At 39.8% G+C, this 22,801-nt stretch overlaps 3 protein-coding genes across 4 annotated transcripts; 2 read left to right on the top strand and 1 right to left on the bottom strand.

The window, feature by feature from the left end:
• Positions 1 to 770: 770 nt before the first annotated feature.
• LOC110790928 (probable WRKY transcription factor 7) lies at positions 771 to 2,964 on the bottom strand. The gene is made up of 3 exons (XM_021995683.2): positions 1,960 to 2,964; positions 1,505 to 1,630; positions 771 to 1,401 (listed from the first exon to the last, which is right to left on the bottom strand). Exons 1-3 carry the CDS (start codon positions 2,814 to 2,816, stop codon positions 1,233 to 1,235), a joined length of 1,152 nt encoding a protein of 383 aa, XP_021851375.2. The 5' UTR covers positions 2,817 to 2,964; the 3' UTR covers positions 771 to 1,232.
• Positions 2,965 to 4,221: 1,257 nt separating this feature from the next.
• LOC130469666 (uncharacterized) lies at positions 4,222 to 5,307 on the top strand. Its single transcript, XM_056839078.1, has one exon. It carries the CDS (start codon positions 4,222 to 4,224, stop codon positions 5,305 to 5,307), a length of 1,086 nt encoding a protein of 361 aa, XP_056695056.1.
• Positions 5,308 to 7,114: 1,807 nt separating this feature from the next.
• Positions 7,115 to 21,578, top strand: LOC110790923 (uncharacterized). 2 transcript variants are annotated; one of them, XM_056840239.1, is made up of 3 exons: positions 7,115 to 10,468; positions 21,247 to 21,363; positions 21,556 to 21,578. In XM_056840239.1, exon 1 carries the CDS (start codon positions 7,115 to 7,117, stop codon positions 8,627 to 8,629), a length of 1,515 nt encoding a protein of 504 aa, XP_056696217.1. In that variant the 3' UTR covers positions 8,630 to 10,468; positions 21,247 to 21,363; positions 21,556 to 21,578. The 2 variants fall into 2 exon arrangements, with proteins under 2 accessions (XP_056696217.1, XP_056696216.1); XM_056840238.1 differs by lacking the exons at positions 21,247 to 21,363; positions 21,556 to 21,578 and adding an exon at positions 10,867 to 11,191.
• The last annotated feature ends 1,223 nt before the right edge of the window (positions 21,579 to 22,801 follow it).

The raw sequence follows: 22,801 nt of genomic DNA, 5'->3' as shown, positions 1-22,801 counted from the left end.
AATGTTTACCTAAGAGAGAGGGATGTAGCGTGATTCTTAACTCGTTCTTCCCCATTTCTACCCAAGATAATTGGAACCCGCCATTCACCAATTAGATCTCGATTTTTTTTAAATTTTTTTTTGTATGGATTTTTCAAGCATGTTGATTTTGCAGAAGATGAATAAGATTGAAGGAGAGAATCTAATGGAGGAGAGAGAAGAAAACGAACGGGAGGGAGGAGAGAGAAGAAAACGGGAGGGAGAGCAAAGGGTTTGTGTTGCAGGGAGGGAGGAGAGAGAAGAAAACGGGAGGGGAGAGCGAAGACAGAAGGTCGAAGGGTTTGTGTTGCAACTGAAGTGTGAAGGCTATATTCGTCTTTTTGTTTGGGGACACGAAATGGAGTGACCAAAACGCCCTCAACTGTTCCTTTATATAATAGAGATAATATACTTACAACCTTGCAAGTGGCAACTACACAAATCTACACATTCCCATTGACTTTTGGACTATTGTAACGTGACTTCAGGGCAACATACATCTCTTACCATTTTTAAATTTTAAATTTCTGAGCATCTTTAGGTGGAGTCTAACTCAAATTTCTGAGCATCTCTTGCACACAAATCGTAGACCAAATCAATTTTTTGTTTAAAGAGTTAGCCCTTCTTTCTAAAAAGTAAAAAGTCCTTGTATACAATACAAAGGGCATAAAACAAAGAAACAAACTCAATTACCAAAATAACCCAAAGAATTAAAGGGTGACTTTTTCCTAAGTAATTCAACACCCACCAAATCCACAACTTTCACTAACATTAATATATGGAGTATCTTCTTTCATAACTAAATACATCTACAGTAATTTAATTCTTTCCACATTAAAGTAAAAGGGCACAACCGTAAAATAAACTAAAAAAAATTTAGAAAAGAGAGACAGAAGATAGTGGGGTTTAAACTTGCAATATTTGGTGGATGACGTAAACCCACCTACACCACCCACTAATAAATTTAATTAATCTTCTTGAAGAGGCTGGGACTTTTCTATTCAGTTGACCCGTTGACAAAACGTTTAACCAAAACAATGAATCTGTGTTTAAGATCTTCATCATCACAAATAAATAAATCAGTGTTTTTGACGGTTCTGATCTGATGACGAATTACTGGGTCCAAACTGAACTGGTCCAAGATTAAGGCGTTGATCTTGTGAAACCCCCTCTCATCTGTGCCTCTACTCTTTTGATCGACCCGTTCGAGTTGACTATGACGATTCGAGTACAAGGGCGGCCGCAACGGTAGCATCGGTGACGGACTGCGGGTGGCTGTGATCGCCTTCGTATGTCACGATCAACATGGCCGCGTCATCTAACGCGCGTTCCACGTGTTTGCGGGCTGGACATCCTCTAACGCTGCTACATTTGTAGTAACCCCTGGGTTTCGCAAAAGAAGAGATCGATTTTAGTTGAATTGAAATTTCTCCACCACTATTTTATACCGTAAAAATACCTTCTGAATTGAATTTACGAAACTAACCTTGGATGTGGAGATCCTTTGATCGGCTTCTGACCGTATTTTCTCCATGAATAGTCATCTGGTGGAATATCAGCCATCTTAACACTGATCGCTGGTACTCTTACAACCCTCTTCATTCTTGACTTCCTGATTAAGTCAACTCCGATTAGCATATATTACAACCATTTTTTGTTTTTGGTATATAAAAAATATCAACTTATTTCCTAATAATGCCTATTAATTCGGAGTAGATAACATGTATACATCAGAAATATACACAACCAATTAACCCATAAAATTTGGTGGGGGGGGGGAATTAATGGCTGTCCATTCCAATTAAATCAACAAAGAGGTAAAATAAGGAAGATCTAACAAAAAAAAGTAAGCCAAACCAATCAATTACTTTGGAAGGTCTAACGAGCATGTGAATTAAATTGAAGCAAATCATAAACAAAAAATAAATATTGAAAGGTTACCTTCGTTTGGGGCAATGGCAACGGCCAGAGGATCCACCGCACTTGGAATCCTCCATGGAGTTGCACTTTCTTTTGAAAGAGGAGGAAGAAAGTGGGGGTTTACCGGCAGAAGAGACCTGGGACAAATTGGTAATTTGAAATCCCGAAGATATCGACGGTTGTACGCTGTCTGTGTCACCGGTTAGAGATGAGATGTATGAATTAGTCGCTGAAATGGCCGGTGAAGATGAGAAGTTTATGGTTGTGGATGAGTCTTTTCGGTCGATTGGTTTAGGGAGGCCAAGGGGCGCACTGTACTGCACAGGATGGTTATTGTGAGGAAGAGGTGGTAGCCGTTGGATCTGAGATGATGAACTATATACTCTTGTAAAAGCTGAGCCGTGTGATGGCTTACTTTCTAACACCAGCTGTGGTTGTTGTTGTTGTTTTGGTTGCGGTAGTAGTTGTTGTGATGGTTGTGGTTGCGGTGGTTGGACTTGAATTGGTTTAGGTTGTGGTTGTTGTAGTTGCTGAGGGTGGTGGAGAGGACCGCGTCGAAAGTGAGCGTGGCCTGTACGAGTGCGGTCAAGGAGGGAGATAACTTTTTTAAACTTGTTTACAGCAAGGTCAGCAACCATCTTATAATCAGAATCATCATCTTGATTTGACGTCGCGGCGAGAGAGTCTTCGGAAGTTGGGTGTTGTTGGTTTTGGAGGTGGTTATGGTGTTGATGCTGACTTTGAGAGAGTAATTTGATGAGTTTCTCAACGCTCTGAAGTCCGGCAGCCGTGGCTTCTCGTACCGCATTCTCTTCCATCCTCGCCGCGAAACTATCGCTGCTACTCTTGTAAGCTCCCATCATCAACTCTACAGCCATTGTGAGGAGAGAGAAAGTAAGAAGAGAGATGAGAAATGGAGAGGGGAAACTCAAGAGTTGAAATGATAATAAAGGAGATGAGGAGATAGTCAAAGTGAATTGATGATGGGCTTCAATAGTGAAGGAAGGGTGGCATCGGATGACTCAACTCATATTGTCGTTTCTATTCATTTCTTAGTCAAACACATCGACAAATACATATCAAACACGGGTGTCAGAGGAGTTTGTTCAGATTCTCAACGAGTCTTACCTATAAAGAAATGTCCGGTACGTTTGACCACGCACTTCTCCTAACATTTTTTATTTTTTTTATGTTTACCTCTTTCCTAGTGGGACCCACGCTGCGGGAGTCGCGAAAGAGGAAAACACGACAATCGAGGGAAGACCGTGTTTGGGAGGGGAAATAAAAAAGAAGAAAAAGTTATACATAATGGAGTGTATCTGTTTATGATGATCATTAAAAGGTCAATGGAGAGCCGTTGGATTAAAGGATCGTTAAAATCGGAGGGATAGTTGGGGACAGAGGTGTAAGGGTTGACCTTTTAACAGCTTTTAATGTGAGAATAGTCCAAATTATAATTGAGGAAGGTGGAGGTGGACCCCAGGTTGTTTTCTCAATATATTTTTATTTTCCTGGATACCAGAAGCTCCGGTTCTGACTTTTCTTTATTTTTAAATATTTTAATTTGGCCAATTTTCAACTCTCCTCAGCCCGGGATTCTTCCCTTCCCTTGAGGGGACGTTTGGTTGGAGTCTTTAGGAAAAGGAATGAGAATTGGCTGGTATAATTTCCTTTGTTATTAGAGCATAGTTATCAGACAACTTGGTTTTGGTCTTCAACCTAATAAAATATAATATTTTTTCATTTCTCTCTCCCCAACACCAAACTCAACACCAACAACAATAACATTTAACAATCTTGAAAATGGCGAGGAAGAAGAAAACGCAGAAGCTTGAGATTGCTCAAGTGAATGAGGAAGCCTCTTCTCTTCTTCATCAAGAAGTTTCGAGGCCTAAGAACCAGAACCAACTCAGAAAACAAATACCCATTCCTGATGAACCTCGGGTTAATGCGGGTCTGGTGACACCAGTTACGCTGCCTCATTCTGACCATGTGCTGCCGTCGATGGAACGTCTAGACAACTCTCAAGCTTACCAGGACTTGGCTGGTTGGTCGCGGTCAGTGCGTACTGATGTAAATCGACCGCCATCGCTGGTTGAAGCTCTGGAAGAGTTTTACGAAGATAGCCATCGAATGGTGGTGGGAAAGGATAGGGTGGACCTCCTGGTGAGAAGTGTTAATGCTGCACTCAAGGAAATGCACCACCAGAGTGTGATGAAGGAGAACCCAGGTGTAGATCCAGCCTAGAAAACAGAGGATGTCCGTACAGAAACAGAGTGTGAGATGAATGGTGCGCAGCCAGCTCAAAGGCGATTGGATATGGAACCAAAACCATGGGTGAGTCTATTCAAAGGTAGTTCACTCCCTTCTAAAGGTTTTGCGTTGAATTTTATTGCTCCCACAGTCTGTGATGGTAAACCCATAGCTGTACTTGATAAGCATGAGATACAAAAAATGAATGATCTATGGGGAAATGCAGTTGTCATGTATGTAGTTGGGGAAAAACCTTCGATTGGGTCTATTTTGAGATTCATTGCAAAAGAATGGCACCAAGTGGGTAAACCTCAGATTTTCCTCCATGATGAGGGCTATTTTGTAATCAGATTCCAGTCAAAGAAGGATAAGGAATCAGTTCTGGTGGCTGGTCCTCATATGTTCTTTGGCAAACCTATGATTGTTAAACCTTGGACAGCAAGTTTTAATTTCCAGGAGGAAATATTGAGGGTAGTACCAGTGTGGATTAGGTTGCCTAACTTACCATTGAGCTGTTGGGGGGGTGATTCATTGAGCAGAATAGGGAGTTTGCTTGGAGATCCTCTATATGCTGATGAATGTACTTCTAAACAGCAAAGAATTTCATTTGCTCGAATTCTTATTGAGGTGGATGTAACTGGTGACTTGCCTAAATCTGTGCAGATTCAGGACCCTATGGGTAACATTGTTAAACAGGTGGTTGAGTTTGAATGGCTACCACCTTATTGCCAGAAGTGTAAGATTGTGGGGCATGACTGTACTCAGACAAGAGTCAATACCACAAGATTTAGGCCAGCTGATGTTCAGAGAAAGAAGGTTGTGAAGGTGTGGAAACCTAAAGCAGTGCAACCAAATGTTGAACCACAAACTACTGATGAGTTGACTGCTAATGATGTTGTACAAGAGGATGATGGGGAGAATGGAGAGTTATCTGTTTATGATAAGCCTTTTACTCCAATTGCTCCAGTGCTTGATGAAGGGTGGAGAGTTGTTTCAAGGAGAAGAAGAGATATTAGAACTCCAGCTCAGACTGTGGGGCTTGCTGAAGTCCATTTGAATGGGGAGGAATTGGTTGCTGGTAGTGATGGAGTGGAATTCCCAATTGATCCACCATGAATATTAGTACCTGGAATGTGAGGGGATTGAATGATCCCATTAAAGTAGTTGAAATAAAGAAGTTTTTAGCTAGTAATAACATTAGTGTTGTAGCTTTGTTAGAAACTAAAGTTCAGGAGAAGAATAGTTGTAAAATCCAGAAGAAAATAGGGGTTGGGTGGCAGTGGATTATGAATTATGAGCACTCTCCTAGGGGAAGGATATGGATTGGTTGGAAGCATGCATTGGTGTCAGTTCAGCTTATCCAAAAAACTGAATTTTGTGTTCACTGTCATGTTGCTACTAAGAATGGCTTGTTTGATGCTTTATTTTCAGCTGTGTATGGTTTGCACTCTGTTGATACTAGAAGACCAATGTGGAGAGAGATCACTACTTTCAGTAGTACTGTTAATTGTCCTTGGCTTGTCATGGGGGATTTCAATGCAGTTTTATTAGCTGCTGATAGAGTAAATGGCAATGCAGTTACAGAAGGGGAAACTAAGGATTTTGATAGCTGTATGGATGCTGCAGGGTTGGCTGAGCTTAAGAGTTGTGGGAGTTACTATTCTTGGAGCAATAAGGCGCAAGGTAACTTGAGAATCTGTTCCATAATAGATAGGGCCATTGCTAATGCTTTGTGGCATTCTAAGTTTGTTGATGCTGTGGTGGATTATTTGCCTCCAGGAATATCTGATCACTCACCTCTGGTTATGTCTTGCAATATTCATATGGGAGGGGGGAGTAGACCCTTTAAATTTTTTAACTATATGGCTGATCATGTTCTGTTCCTTGATGTAGTTAAAAAGGGATGGGATGTGTCTTGTCCAAGGGGTGGAGCCATGTTCAAGGTGTGGACTAAGCTGAAAGCAGTAAAGCAAGGATTGAAGGAGTTACATCATAAAGATTTTACTAAGCTTGATGAGAGAATTGAGGGGTTAAGGGCTGATTTGGGTCAAATTCAGATCCAGTTAGCTTCTTGCCCTACTGATAGTAGTGTGCAACAAAGTGAGAGGGATTGTAGCGAGACTCTTAAGAAGTTTTTGCATATTCAGGAGAGTGCATATAGACAGAAAGCAAGAATTCAGTGGTTGCAAGTAGGAGATTCTAACTCTAAATTCTTTTTCAGTGCAATGAAGGAGAGGATAGCTAGGAATAACATTGATATTTTGTATGATGATTCTGGGAAGAAGCTTAGCACTACTCAGGAAATTCAGGAAGAAGTTAGCTCTTTCTATAAGAAGTTGATTGGTACTGCAGCTAGCTCATTGATGGGTGTGGATGTTGGAGTGGTTAGGAAAGGGAAGCAGCTGTCTGCTGCTGATGCTGAAATGTTGGTGGTTCCTGTTTCAGATGCAGAAATTGATGAAGCTATCAAAGGTATTGATATCAATAAAGCCCCTGGGCTTGATGGTTTCAATAGTTTGTTCTTTCTTAAAGCTTGGGAGATTGTGAAAGCTGATGTTTATGAAGCAGTAAGAGAGTTTTTCAGAACTGGGGTGATGTTAAAGCAAGTGAACAACACTTCAGTTACTTTGGTTCCTAAGATTCAGAATGCCTCTTGTGTGAAGGATTTTAGGCCAATTGCTTGCTGCTCAGTTGTTTACAAAATTATCTCCAAAATTCTTACTGCTAGAATGCCAGGTGTTATTGGTACAGTGGTAAATTGTTCTCAATCTGGTTTCATCCCTGGTAGATCCATTTCTGATAATATTTTGCTGGCTTGTGAGTTGGTGAAGTGCTATTCTAGAAAACATGTTTCTCCTAGGTGTATGATCAAGGTGGATCTGAAAAAGCCTATGATTCCTTAGAGTGGCCTTTCTTGAAAACCATGCTGTCAGAGCTAGGATTCCCTATGAAGTTTGTGAATTGGGTGATGCAGTGCCTCTATTCTGTTTCTTATTCCATTCTGATAAATGGTTGTCCCACTAAACCAATTCCTGCAAAGAAAGGGTTGAGACAAGGTGATCCCATTTCACCTTATTTGTTTGCTTTGGGTATGGAATATCTGTCAAGGTGTCTTGCTGCTCTTGCTGAAGATACTAACTTCTCTTATCATCCTAGATGCAAAAAGTTGGATCTCACCCATATGATGTTTGCTGATGATTTGTTGATGTTCTCCAGAGCTGATGAGGGTGCTGTGAAAGCTCTTTTTGATGCTTTTACCAAGTTTTCTTTGGCTTCTGGTTTGGAAGCTAATTTGCACAAAAGTGAAGTTTATTTGGCAGGTGTTTCTGATCATGTTGCTTCCAGTATTGTTAGCTCAATTGGGGTTCCTAAGGGTTCTTTCCCTTTCAGATACTTGGGTGTCCCTCTTACAACTAGGAAGCTCTCCTTCACAGACTGCAAGCCTCTCATTGATAGAACTGTTGCTAGAATTAAGAGCTGGACTTCTAAGTTCCTTTCCTATGCATGTAGGCTGCAACTGGTGAAATCTGTACTTTTTGGTATACAGCTCTACTGGTGTCAGATTTTTGTTATGCCTAAAAAGGTAATGAAGGAGATTCAGAGAATTTGTAGATGTTTCTTGTGGACTGGTGCTGATGCAGATTCTAGGAAAGCTTCTATCTCTTGGGAGCAATTGTGTTTCCCTAAGAGTTGTGGAGGGTGGAATCTTAAAGATCTAACTGTGTGGAATAAAGCAGCAGTTTTGAAACACTGTTGGGCTTTAGCTTTGAAGCAGGATAGGCTTTGGGTGAGGTGGATTCATGCTTATTACATTCAGCATAGAGACTTCTGGACTATGCCAATTCCTAATGGTTTAACTTGGTCATTAAGGAAAATTTGGCATAATAGAGAAGTATTTCTGCAGGCAAATGGAGTGGATCAGTTTGTGCAAGCTGGTAAATTCAGAATTCAGAAAATGTACAAGTTTCTTCATCCAGTTGGAGCTCAGGTGAGATGGAAGAGATTGATTTGTAATAGCCATGCTAGTCCAAAGAGCACCTTCATTGTGTGGCTAGCAGTGCAGAACAGACTTGCTACAAAAGACAGATTGATAAGATGGCAGCTGAATATTGATGGTATTTGTGGTCTGTGTCAGGTGGAAAATGAAAACTTGGAGCACCTTTTCTTCTCTTGCTCCTATTCTCAGGAGATTTGGAAGCAGGTTCTGCTTTCTTTAGGTGTGAATAGAACTGTGTTGCCTTGGCATGAGGAAGTTCATATTGCAGTGAAGAAAAGCAGAAGCACACAGAAGCAAGCTTGCAAGTATAGTATAGCTTTCATTGAGTCTGTTTATTGTATTTGGTTGCAAAGAAATGCTAAGGTCTTTAGGGATCATGTTGATCCAGTTAAGAGTGTTGTTAGCAACATAATGTTTAATGTTGAGTGTAGATGTCAGTAGTAGTCTCTGTGCTCATTAGCTAGCTTGTGTTGGTTAGCTAGGTGTTTGGTTGTGTCTGTTCGACAGTTGGTGTTTTCAGAGTTTGTTAACACTCTGATTACTTGGTAAATAAAGCTCATCATTATTTGCCAAAAAAAAAAAAAAAAAAAACATTTAACAACATTTATCAAACACCAAAAATTCATATCTCTACATCACCCATACCCCACCTACATTTATATATCATGATATTGTTATGGATAAGTATATATAATCAAATTATTAGTGGCATAATTAATCGTTATTAATTAAGTTAGTGACATATTAATTGTTTATTAATTAAATTTTATAATCGGCTAATAAATATTTAATTAAAAATATTTAAAAATTAAACTAAGTAAAACTTCACTTGTTAAGGTATATAATTTATATTAATAATAAACTTAACTTGTTACCTAAAAACTCGATCATTACAACCCTTAAATAAGTGGTATTGCATACTACTAACATATAACTAATGAATCACTAGTTTGTCTACATTTTTACCATACATTTTCAATAAGGTCTTCCTTGAGAGATTTGTGTACTTCATGATCACACACTCGAGCTCTATTGGCCATATATGTTGATAAACTTCCAATGCGCGGTTTGAGGAATATTCAAAAGGTTCATCGGTGTTCGTCCTATTTTGCCTTAGCCTTGTACTAGTTGAAGGTTCTGGTTGTTGTTCCTCATATTGTGTTGGATCATAGTAGAGTACTAGAGTGCATATTTATTAAACAACAAAAAATGAGTTGTTAGCCATTGTTTAAGTTTTTGTTAACAACAAAAAATTAAACAAGAGAGAAGAAAATAAAGATTTTTTTTGTGATTAAAGTACGTGGATCAATATTAGTGTCTATTTGTAGAGCATAAAAAAAACAAAGACATTTATATATATATATATATATATATATTTTTTTTTTTTGAGTTGTAATATTTTTATTTTATAGACATTGTAAATTTGCAATAGGTATGTATTTTTAACACAACAAATCTATGTCATCAATCACATTGCAATTTTTTTTAAAAAATAGATAACCAATAATTTTGGTCCCCATAGAACACATGTCAATATCTCCAAGCAAGACTTTGGTTTTCCATTTGGTGTTCTTGAACACCAATTTTTTTTGGTTTCATTATCTCTCTAACTTTCTCACTCATCTCTTTACCTCTTTTATTATTTTTTATTCACTTCTCTCTCCTAAACACCAAACCAAGGTGTTTGATAACTATGGTCTTACTCTCTCCGTTTCTTAATACTTGTACCAGTTTGACTAGTACGGAGTTTAAGAAGCTTGAATTGACTTATTTATTTAATGAGTGTTAGTTAATAGTGGAGTATTTTTTTAATATAGTTAGCGAGAAATGTGTAAGGGATGAGGAGTGGTGAATGAGGTGTGAGAATTTTTAAAATATTTTTTGTAGGAAGTAGGGGTGTAGGTGGGTTAGTAGGTAAGTGGGAGAAATAATATAATATTGGTAAGAACTTCCATTTATAGAAGCGGTGCAAGTATTAAGGAACGACTCGTAAAGGAAAACGGTGTGAGTATTAAGGGACGGAGGGAGTATTTGTTAGGCGTATTTCATCATTACCTTTGCCCAATTTCATTTTTGGATTACCCTAAAACCTTCTAACCTGATTACCCACCCCCCTAGACGTAGGCATTCGCTTTCCCCTTCAATTCCCCACCCCTCTCTCTCCTCTAACTCCAAATCGTCTTCAACAACCCAACTTGGAGACATTGGAGTATCCCACCAGGCGACCACAGGTGTGACACACGGGCTCCAACAACTCACTTATATCCGACCGCTGTCAAGGTATGACGTCCCTCTCTCTCTCCTCCTTCCTCTCTTTTTCTGTTGTTTTTGTATAATTTTCGTTTTTGATTTCATCTGAGTTCCGACCTCCGACCAAAAAGCTCCGACCTACGACCTCCGACCACAAAACTCCAACCCACGACCACAAAACTCAGACCTACGACCTCCGAAACTTCCTGTAATTTTTGGACTCACTAATGCATATTATTTGATAACTTACATTTTCATATTATTTGATAACTTACATTTCGATCTGATGCATACAAATCTAGAGGAAAAGCTAGTGGTGTCGATTTATAGATTCGTATTGTTAATTATGCATATTCAATTTGTGTTTATATATGTAGCTTGTATTTATCAATGTTATGATATGGTCTTGTTGGTATTCTTTTCTACAGAAATGGCTCGAAGGACAAGTATGTCCTACTAATGCTCTCTCTTTTGTGGGTGTTAAGATAAATGCAAGAGGTCTTTGATGTATTTTTGGCAAAAAGCTCCTTTTATCTAGCTTTATTTTTAGGGAGGTCTTGAGCTCCATTATGTATTCCCTAATATATTGTTGTACATGAATGTTAATGGCTATGGCCTAACTAAGGAAAAATCCCTTGTTTAGTACTTGTTATCAATTAAGTTGAACAATTTGGATGGGTAAAAATATTTCTTATTTTTTCTTTTTATTTATTTATTTAAAATAAATAAAAATTAGGGAAGAAACTTTAGTTATGTTATATTTATATTTTAAACAGGTTATTCATAAATACATGGTTAGAAAGAAAAAAAAACAGTTTCCCTGCTTTGAACCAAACAACCACAAAGGGAATCAAGGTGAATTCTGTTGTAGGTAAAATTACCGTGTCAGCCTGTACCAGTAAGATGGTGACACGTGGCACTATCTATGCCCCGTAAGAAGTCTACAGACCGAAAGGAAAGACTACGTGTCCTCCTCTCTGCCCTACACGTGGATGAATTATTCCTCTAAACAGAGGGACTGAGATCAGCCTTTTGGACTCTCTTACTTCACGCAAGGGCCCAAAAAGTCCATATATGTCTCTTATCAATGTGACTGCACAAGAAGAGGACACATGTCCTCTCCTCCAAGCTCAGCCAATCATATGGGGAGAATTCTAGGTCATTCCTTTAAAACCTAGTACTATATAAAGCACCAAATCCCAAGGACAAGGACATTCAATGCACAACAACCACAAATATTATATATGCTCTGCCTTCTCTCTATTTTCTCTCTCTAAAAACCCATACTTACTTAGGCATCAAAGGGAATATTCCAAGAGGAATATTCTTATTTTGCAGGTCGGAGCTGAGATCGTGCTGTGTTCTACCGTAAACCTCCTTGTCATCAGCTGATCGGAAAAACCCCACAACATTTGGCGCCGTTTGTGGGGAGGTATGGTAATATGGAAGATCAACGACCTGAAAATGAACCTGGGCGGTCTGTTCGAGAGGAGCGACCGCCCCTAGAAAGGGAAATGTCGTCTGAGCACCAGTAGACGCCCATCTAAAGAATCACGAGTGATGCCGCTCGGACTTTTGCTGCAGGACACACTCGTCATGCCACCGAGTTAGAAGTGTCCAGTGAGGAAGACGATCAGGCGAACCACCGGCCCTCTGGAGGACACTTGGACCCTCGGTTGACACCATAATAGAAGAGAACCCAGATACGCCCGTCTCGGTTGGAACCCTACGGGCCATCTTGGTCGGCTTCCAGGCTAACATAGGTAAGACGGTCAATGCTGAGGTGCAAAGGAATATGCTAATTTATAACATAAGGGCACCTGACGACAGAGAGCGGCCGATGGAAATCAGACCACCACTTTCCCTGCGTCCCCCGAATGTCAGGACTAGGCAGGCGGAGGAAGACGCCAGAAGACGGTTACGATGGAATCAAGCCAATCCGACTCAAACTCACCTTCTGCGCAGGTTGCCTCAGCGGCTGATTGGAGAAACGTCTCGAGGACGTGGACAACCACAGGCCGAGCTAGTGCCCGATTCTGAATCTGAGCTCTCTGATACGGGTTCCACCCAGATTATACAGGACCGACCTCTTCCTCGTCCGCCTTACACACACTTAAGTCAGACGCGTCCGCGAGCTACCCACCCGAGTATGGATACCCGGCGGCAGGAACCTTCTCGGCGATAGCCATACTCGCAGTACCAAGACCCTATGTATCACATTCAACAAGGAGTATCCCATCTGGCCATCGGTCACTCCACCCCCTTTACAGATAACATCACGAGAGCACCTAAAGAGCCCAAGATTAAGCCGCCTAACATTGATGCCTATGACGGGACGACTTATCCAGATATGCATCTTCTAGCTTATAGGCATCACATGTACGTGCAAGGAACAAATGAGTCCACATGGTGCAAGTATTTTCCAGGAACATTGAAGGGTGTAGCGTCTAAGTGGTTCTAGAGACTCCCTGTTGAGATCATTAGTTCTTTCTCCGAGCTTGAGCTATTGTTTTCCACTTGGTTCATGGCTCACAAAGAAGAAAAAAAGACAAGTATGCATCTGAGTCGGATTCAACAAGGGAAAGATGAGTCGTTGAGGAGTTATGTAAAGAGATTCAACCTTGAAGCGGGGCAAATCTCGGATTTGCCGGATGGGATTGCATTTGACAATTTTATTCGGGGACTGAAAAGGGGCTCTTCCAAGTTTGATCCAGTGAAGAAAAGTGTGCGGACTATGGCTGAAGTGTTGGATGAGGCCGAGGCCTTCATCCACGCAACTGAAATTTGTAGCGTTCCAAAAGATCTCAGGGGAAGTGACACCGCAGAACCAACTGCAAAGAAAGAAAAGTTTGAGAAAAATAGTCGGCCAAATGGAACATGGGCTATCACAAAAGAGCCGGATAGAGCCTCAGCGGCAGCCGGGCAGAAGAGGCCCATGACTTATGATCGGGAACGCTTTGAATATAAGACGAATCTGTACACCATCCTCATGGACGTTGGTTCCAAATTTGAGATTGATCGGCCCTTGCCAATGAAATCGCCGCCGGAAAGCAGGGACCCTAAATTATACTGCCACTTTCATTGTAACAGCCCGCCCTTAACGAGCTGCTTCCTAAAAACACTTAGTCTTAATTTAAACAAACTCAATGTAATTACAACTTTAAAGCCTGCTAAACAAACTTTCACTCTACCACTTCAAGGATTAATCACGGGTTTAGCCTATCTTAAAGACACTAATTAAGACCCATAAACTTAATTAGTTATTAAAAATTTTGGCAGCACTTCCCCTAAACATGGACAACCTAAAATACTATTTAGGAAATTACGTCAGTTTTCTCTTTCACCTGCTTCAAATTCATTATTTCAACATATAACATATCCCAAACATCACCAGGGTGTCACTGCACAACCCACACTTAATGAGCTACTTCTAAGCACACTTAACTTTAAACCAAAGAAACTTAACTTCACTACGACTCCAATACAGATATATAACCCATAAATTATAAACCAAAAGTTTTAAGAAGAAATTATACAGCCCATTAACAAACTCTAGGAACTAAATTACATTTGGCGAATCCATAATCCAACCTTGGACACGTAAGGCCATTGGAGAACTCTACGAACCTTGAATATGAACTGAGACCCAACTCTTGCTACCTGCAAAACATTTTAACTCTGCCCCCACCAGGACAGGTTCAAAGAACAAAATCAGCGGAAAATCCGAGTACACACATCTAACCTGAAATGCATTTGATAGGTGGCTCAAAATAATTTTATTTATAGTTTTTATGTTTTGTTTTGAAAAACAACTTCGTGTATCAAACTCAATTGAAAAACATAACTTGATAAAACATTATAACTTCTTTGAAATCTATTTCGCGAAATCCTTATTATTCAAACAACGATTTGGAAAACGATACACTAGCATTACTCGAAAAAGCTTCAGACTGTACTTACCATCTCACAAAGTTTCTAAATTTACGATCACATCGACTGAATTAGACTCCCAACTTAAGATTCATCTTGTCATTCTCATATTCTTAATCATTTTCAATCATAACCTAATTCGACAATGACTCATAACGATAGCTTGAGTAATTATAAGTAAATCTTTTTCCCAATCTATAGTTTTTGCCACAAGCTAGGTGAAATACATGATATGTATTCACAACTCAATGCGAAACTTATTGCCACAGTACTGCCAAAAGTCATGTAACTTTGCTACATGATATTACCACAAACACACTTCAAACTCACAAAGCACATTCGAAATAATTTCATAATTCAAAGCGAAAAGAAATAATTTATTTCAACATATTAGTGTGTTGTTGGGGAAAGTGAACACGAATAAAGAGGCATGACCAGCTGCTCTATACGGTGGGGGTCGTCACCCTCCCGATTAACATACGCTTGCAAGACTTTACTAGGACATGTCCCTAACTACGGGTCAAGCCCGCTTACCACGAGTAATACTCGCTTCCAAATATGGGTCAAGTCCATTTACCACGAGTCTATTGATATAGCACTCGCTTCCAAATATGGGTCAAGCCCATTTACCACGAGTCTACTGATGTAGCATTAGCTTCCAATGTTTTTCATCACCGATGCATGTGAGCACTATGCCACACATACAAGGCTACTTTCCCCTACTTAAGCATTTATTACCAATTTATCTGAATTCGCTCTCAAAAATATCATTTGCGCTCTTTAAACATATACTAGCTTTTTACTCATTATATTTCAGTAAATTCCCTTCTCAGAACAATATCTCAATTAAAAAATCATCCTCAAAATTCGGTGGCTCTTTGAACTTACACCACTCACACCGTAAGATCTAGTTAACACATGAATTCACTCTTATTGATTTATTCCTTTGATCAAACTTCTTAACCAACAAACTCACAATTTGACCTTAAGAGAGTAACGTCCTTAAACATAAATCAACTTGAGACTCTAATATAATATTAATTTGGCTCGTAGTATGGTTTAATTATAATAGTTAAGTTCAATTAGGTGAGCTTAGTGTGCCTGAAATGTGTTTTAGAAACGTTTATATAAATTCAATTATTCAAAATAAACTTTATTATTCATAGGTTATAAAAGTATGAAAACCTGATCATTTATCCTAAGATATATTATTAATAATCTTTAGAATAAACTCCGTTTTAAAACTTGTTAAAGATTTATTTATTTACAAACTATTCTCATTTAAAGAATTCAAAACAGAACTAAAACGTCTTTAGTTATAGCCCTTCTAACTCTTAAGTTCACTAAAATACTTAAACGTTTTTCAAAACTAGTTTAAATTTCATAGTTCATAAAATAAAATAAAAACTATGCGATTTTAGAAAATTCCAAAATAAGGCAGCTTGTTAAGAATGATTGTAAATCTTTGAAATGACTCGCTAAAGATTAACTAAAAACACAATTTTTATTATACTTAATATAGTTTAGAACTTCTCATATTCCACGTTGAAAACTCGCCTATTATTAATCATTGATTAGGAAAACATACGTCTTTTGAGAAATTTAAAGCAAGCATAACTCAGAAAACTAAAAAGTAACTCTTCTTGTAAAACCAACCCTTTTAAGACCGTTTTCATTTATGCATTGATTCCACTAAATCTTAATCTTGGACCTCTCACAGTTTATTGAACATTAATAACTTAGGAACTCAAGTGAGATTACTCTTATTCTTTACAAGACCTTACTCCACCCTTTTTGTAACAATTCCAAGATCGTTCCTTAACCCTCGATGCTCATTCACATTTAATGAAATTAACCATGTCACTAATTTATCCAGAATTTCAATATCTAGTACTCTTAATTGGTAGATTCGGTTCCTTGACCGTATATTCTTAATTCACAAGCATTTCAACTCCAAATGTGTTTCCTACTTGCAATTAAAATCGAAAATCACTTCATTACATCAATGACGAATTCAAAACGAAACCATTTTATTAAATCAATTCAATAAATCATTTCATTTGAACAAATCAGCAAAACATGTTCATTTGGAAATCACAATTTCAAACATACATTTATATAATGCATAATACTACTAATGCTTTCTCAGATGTAAAACACAAATTATAGTTTCAAATACCGGAGATGGTTGGACAATGTGTACCTATAATAACCATTCATAAATCTCAAAGCTACATATTCGATCATCATTCTTCGCTTAACTTCATGACTCAAATCTTCTTAAACCATTCTCCAACATTCCACCTCAACAAGAAAGACTTAAATTAATAAACTACTCATTCTAATCTATCTAGAACTTAATGAATTCCTTTTGAAATCTCAATTGATTTTCGAAAAACTTAATTTAGAACTACATAGCACGAATTTTAGTTTAAGAAAACCATATTGGATTTGCTAATCATAGTTCCTGATTGAAAACATAAAATTCAACAATTAAATTTATGTACTTGATGAATATTAATCGATCAAATTATCAAATTGGAAATCTTAATTACATAACTATTCAAAAACTTTCTCGAAACAAAAATCTGAATTACTCAATTACATTATCAAAACCTGTTTAATTCGTTATTTAGAAAATCATTTCTATGAAATCAAACTAATAATCAGTAACAAATTAAATTCTCATAACTTTATGAAAATGGATAAACTGAAAAGTAGATAGAATAAAGTTTGGATTGAGTTATACCCTTAAGGAACATAGAAGGCAGAACTAGCAACATCAACAACAAAGTGACCAACAATAATACCAAGAAGTGTGAGGGGGTCGAAAAAGCACGAGGCTAATGCGTGACCTCGTCCCTCGTGGGTGTGACGATTCTTTTTATTCAATCAAATGTAATTGGATTTCCTGTGAGTTTACACCCAATTGACTAGTAATATAGGAGTCGCCATTCAGTTTTTAACGACAATGAGAAAAACTGACAAAACCCGGTTATCGTGACATAAAGGGAGTGCAATTATGTTTGACCACGACGGTCGTAGGTTCCCTTGTGATCCCTGGTGTGGGGATCTCTCAACATACACCCGCAAGGTAGAGATTGAGGGTTCGGGGGACTGTAACTACCGAGAGGAGTACTTCGCTCGTCGATAACTCCAGAGGCAGGATATCTTTACTAGCTCAGCATAAATAATTGAAGGGACATGCGTTAACTATTAAACTAATCTGAGTTGATTTTAGCAATATGCAACATATAATACTAGATCGATCGCGATTATCTGATTTAGATTGCATTAAGGGACCTAGCATGATAATACAATTTCCCAAAAATATTATATTTGTTAGGCGTGATAGAACAATCAGATATAGTTAGTTTAACAGTTCATAAAAAGGGCGAGGAAAGCAGTTAAATCATCGAAAAGGGACACATTACGACGCACCCTTGAGAGGTGCGTCACGGTTCTCAGAAAACTAACCACTTTGACTTTGCTATTTCTCCTTTTTATTTAACGAATCTCAATTACGGGACAGGATACGTTCTGTTCGATTTATGGATCGATTGCGACAGAACGCGTGAACAATTTCGCAGCGTGAGGCTTAGGCTAAGGGTTGGAGTCAATACTCAGAATATGAATTGTGTGTTGTGTGTTCTTTTCACGTCGAATTTGGGGCTGTATTTATAGGGAAGAGTTCGTGGAAAGATAGAATTACAGAGTTCTAATCCACAAAGAATTAGGAAAAAACACGTATCCAGGTATTTTCAGCGCCCAGGCCTGGGCGCCGAAGATTTCGACGCCCAGAGCCAGGCGTTGAAAATAGGGTCTGGGCTGTTTTCTTAGTCAGATTCGGATTCCTGAAATCCGTTGTGTTTGAGACTTAATCGAGTCTTTTAGTGCGTATTAACCTTGTGACGGGATGCGTCTGGGCCCATTACGAACTCTAGGCTCGTTAGGATTTTAATTAATACGTAACTCTTATTTCCGAATCATATTAGGAATAGGATTCTCGCAGTTTTCTATCTGATTTAGGATTTATGTTGGAGTGCAACACCTAATTCTGACAGGTTTCTATCTCTTATGACTTGCCACTTTTAACAGCTGCCCATTACGACAGTTACTATTTTTAGCAGGTTTCCATAAATAGCAGGTTTCGGGTGAAATGAAAAGGGGAATTGAGATTCGTTTATTTTATAGGAGATGCGTTGTCAAGTGGAGATTTACGCTTTCATCATCGAACCTTTTCCTTTCGGGAATGGGGACAAAAGTAGGTGTCTACAGTTAGCCCCCACTTTGACTTAGTCTCGGGATGAGACGATGGTCAAAGTATTAGACGGAGTGCGTCACACAAGCCATGGTGTATGTGACCTGTTTTGCGAGGGTCTCACGAGCCCCCGAGTGATAACATTTGACTTAAGGGTCATCACTTGAAATGTCGACATATCCCTCACGTGTCATTGGGATTTGTCAACTGATAGTATAGAAACTTCCTCACTTTGTCATTGGAAGGATCTAAAGGTGCGTAGAAACTCCCTCACTTTGTCATTGGGAGTAGCTACAGATGTTTTCGAAATCAAAGCTATAAAGTGTAATTGGGCCTGGCCAAGCCCAAACACGAGGTAAAAATGTTTTTTTTTTAAGATTCTCATTTTCAGGGCTAGCTAAACGAGAAAACCCCCTTGTTTTTATGGGACGTAAAACGAAGGAAAATCCAGCACATCGCTCTTTTTTTGGAAAAAATGGAAAACCAATCCTTTTAATTTTTTGGAAAAGGGAAAACCAGGAAAAAGTTATCGCTGCAGCGACTAAGGACCTGCGCGGTTAGTGGCGCAGACCCCGCCCGCTAAAGGTGGGCGAGCCTGTCCGCTGAGGGTGGACGCCCCGTCCAATAGAATTGGACGAATCTGTTTTGATTTTATGAAAATAAGGACCTACGCGGCTTGTGACGTAGACCCCGTCGGTTGAAGATGGCGAACCTGTCCGCTAAGGGTGGACACCCCGTCCGATAGAAGAGGACGAATCTATTTTAAAATTTGTTTTGTGTTTATTTTTTTGAAAATAAGGACCTACGTGGTTTGCGCCGTAGACCCCGCCGGCTGAAGATGGCGAGCCTGCTTCATTTTGTTTTTGAAGACTTCATTTTTGGAAAACCGAGGACCTGCGCGGCTAGTGACGCAGACCCCGCCCGCTGAAGGTGGGCGAGCCCTGTCCGCTAAGGGTGGAAGCCCCGCTCGCTGGAGGTGAGCGAACCTGAATTTGTCTTTTGATTTGGGATTCGCGTGCCGCGGTCTTGCTAACTGAAGATGGGCAAGTTCCTATTTCTTTGGTTCTTTGTGATTTCTTTTGAGAATTTCTTTTTATTCATTCTTGCAAGAGCGAATTCTTTCGAGGGATGCTCGAATTTAGTTGTAACCTGAACGTGGGCTGACAACGCGTTCAGACGGACCTTTGTCTTGCGACCGTCTGCTTTCGTGATTTTGAGCTAGTCTTTACGGCTCGACTTGGTCTTCGATCAGAGGACCGTGCACAAGTGTCAATGACGACCTTTCCCTGAGGTCGAACCTGTTGTTTTTTTTTTTGAGATATCCAAACATGATATGGTGTATGGCGCAGTCCGGGAATGTGATTTCGATCGTGCGCTCCATGTTGGAGTCTATCTTTCGCGAGCCCCCAAGCACTGGTGCTCGTCGGTCGTTTTTCGCATTTTGTAATCATGTTTGGGGTCATGCTCGTATGTGCGAGCGACCTTTTATAGTAGTGTGCTACTTTAGCGAAGCCGTGGAGTGCGACTTTAGTTTTCAGGCGACATCCGGTTTTAGCTTGGCCCGGATTAATCCTTTGACAGACAAACATTTTTTATTTAGAAAACCAACGACTTAACGATACACATATTTTTGGTGTTTCGAAGAATGACCATGATATTTTATTTGTTTTTTGAAAAGTGTACATAAGCATTTTCTCAGACAAGTATAAGTTTCGACCAAGTTTTAATGTTTATTTTTTGCTTATTTGGGAGCTAAAGGTGCTTTGGGCTTGATCCTACTTGCAATAGGGCCTCGTGTTTAGCAACACGGTTTTAAGTCCTTTCCTGTTCCGCGTTCTGTGAAATCCGGGCCTTGGGCTGCATTTTCAGCGCCCAAGGCCAGGCGTTAAACATTTCGGCGCCCAGCCTTGGGCTCTGAAAGTCTTTTCCTTGTGATATTTGACTTTCGGATTTCCTAACATGTTTCCGAATGGGATCAGGATGTCATTGGGTGCCTAAGCTATATATAGGGGCTAGATACGTCCCTATTTTCCACCACTCTCAAATTCTTTCTCTCTTTTTTGCTGTGTTTTAATTACTCATTTCTTTTGCCATGTCGATCCCTACTTTCTCACTCCAACGGACTGTTAGGCGTTGGCTACGGGCCCTTACTCCCACAGAAAAGGCTTTGTTAAAAGAATACCACTTAGAGGCACTTTTAGGCTTACAACAAATTAAGATTGATTATAACTTTCTGCATGCTGCCCTAAGCTTTTGGGATTCCGATCATCATGTTTTTGCCTTTCGGGGCAACAAAATATGTCCTTTGCCCGATGAATTTGCTTCGATCCTTGGTTATCCTACTAATGCTACTCCTGTTACTCCTGGCACTATTGAAGAGGGTAAAACAACCATAAGGGCTTTCCTAGGACTAGATGATAACATGTTTGCTGAAATTGTTGTAGGTGACGAGGTTAACTTGGCAAAACTTGTAAAACATCATTTTAGGCCTAGTAGGAATATGACCGAACAGAAATTGAATATCCGAGCCCTTGTAATTTGCTTGTTGAATCACTATTTGCTATCGAATAACAATCATGAGTTCGGTGACTTAAGGTTGATCCCCTTGATTAGCCAGATGGAAAGTTGCTATTCTATCATGCCGTTGGTTGTTGCCGAGACTTTGCTGAGTGCGGATGAGCTGAAGAAGGATGCCAAATCTGAACATTTTAAGGGAAGCCCCCTATTACTGCAGGTAATCGATTTTCTTCTTTGCGCACGCATACGCCCCTTTTGCATATATTTCTTTTGCCTGGGGCTGAGTTTCAGCGCCCAGGGCTGGGCGCTGGAGTTTTCGGCGCCTGGTCCTGGGCGTTGAAACTGCGCCCCAGGGACCGTTTTGTTTTTCTTTTCATTCTTTTAATTCGATCGTACCCTGTTTTTGCAGATTCGGCTTGCGGAACGGCTTAGACTTTTGGAAGCTCCTGCCGATCCTAAACATTATCGCCCTATAGCCTTGGGTAACCGAAAATACTTGCACCAAGGCCAGGACGAGGCCGAATTGACCTCCTTTTTTACTTACGGCATTTGTTCCATTAAGTGGGTGGTACCATGGTGGGGTTTGACTACTATGACAGGGGGTTCTGATGTATCGGTTTATGTTTCTTTGTTGGGGCTATCTCGTCCCATTTATATTTTCCCTTACCGAGTCATGCGTCAATATGGTTTAAGGCAGACTATCCCCTTTTCAGATACGGTACCCCTTAAGGTAGCGGCCTTTTCACAAACACGGGTCCTAGCGTGGGCTAAGTATTATGATGGTCTCCCGCGTTGGGCCGTAGCTACAAATGGCTTTGTGGGTCTTTCTGAAAACTACAAGTTGTGGATGAGCTCCGATGATAAAGATGTGAGGGCCGAGGCTCGTAATGGGGAGCCGGCTGAGCTTTTGATACCTCGTATTCGTGTTAAGTATGAGGGTCCTGATTTTGCCAGACCTCGTACCTATAGTATTAAGACTGTGAAAGCTCGTCCTGATCGAAAACGAAAGGAAGTTCCTCCCCGTTCCAGTTTCAGGCCTAAAAAGATGCCTAACATGAAGGGGCCTGCTGTTGTTAAAAGAAATGCAGGCACTCGGGGGGATCGTCGCCGGAACAATGTATGGGTTAGGAAGGCTCAGCCGCCTGTAGAAACAGTGGCTAGTCTAGTTGATGATAATAATCCTTCTCCCACCATTGTCTGTGCCCTTGAGGCTGAGCGGGCTATAACTGAGAATGTTTCTGAAGCCTTGGCATCTTTGGAAGTTAGTGTCCAGGAGCCGGTTCTTATGGAGATTGATATTGGGGCAGCGCAGAAGACTGTGGGAGTGGATCCTGCGAACATTGCCCTCTACAAGACTTTATTTGATGATCCGGAAGAACTAGAGTAGTGTAGTTCTTGCTAGGGTGTAGGTGCCCTTTATTTATTTCAGTTGTGTTTGTTTTTATTCTTAGCACTTTTGTTTTCCTTCTTATTATTTTTTCAATAAAGGCGTATTTTTATTTTTCATTTTCATTTATTTTTGTTTCTCCTCTTTTTTATGTTTTTATATGTCTAACACTTTTGTACAAAGAATTTTTTTTTTTATTGGACCGAATCCTTGGTAAGGATTGCCTACGTATCTTGTCAGAATCAGGTCGCGCGTAGTTCTAGCTTTT

Source organism: Spinacia oleracea, chromosome 3 (genome assembly GCF_020520425.1).
Source record: "Spinacia oleracea cultivar Varoflay chromosome 3, BTI_SOV_V1, whole genome shotgun sequence".
In the NCBI taxonomy this organism is placed as follows: Eukaryota; Viridiplantae; Streptophyta; class Magnoliopsida; order Caryophyllales; family Amaranthaceae; genus Spinacia; species Spinacia oleracea.
Note: the sequence above shows the minus strand (reverse complement) of the source record. Positions and strands in the feature narration are given on the sequence as shown.

Excerpts from the sequence above, each read along its gene's own strand:
- LOC110790928 (XM_021995683.2), bottom strand. The coding sequence starts at position 2,816 with ATGGCTGTAGAGTTGATGATGGGAGCTTACAAGAGTAGCAGCGATAGT. Across the intron at positions 1,631-1,959 it reads TGCCATTGCCCCAAACGAAG|GAAGTCAAGAATGAAGAGGG; the intron begins GTAACCTTTCAA and ends TGACTTAATCAG. Across the intron at positions 1,402-1,504 it reads AAAGGATCTCCACATCCAAG|GGGTTACTACAAATGTAGCA; the intron begins GTTAGTTTCGTA and ends TGCGAAACCCAG.
- LOC110790923 (XM_056840239.1), top strand. The coding sequence starts at position 7,115 with ATGCTGTCAGAGCTAGGATTCCCTATGAAGTTTGTGAATTGGGTGATG.
- LOC130469666 (XM_056839078.1), top strand. The coding sequence starts at position 4,222 with ATGAATGGTGCGCAGCCAGCTCAAAGGCGATTGGATATGGAACCAAAA.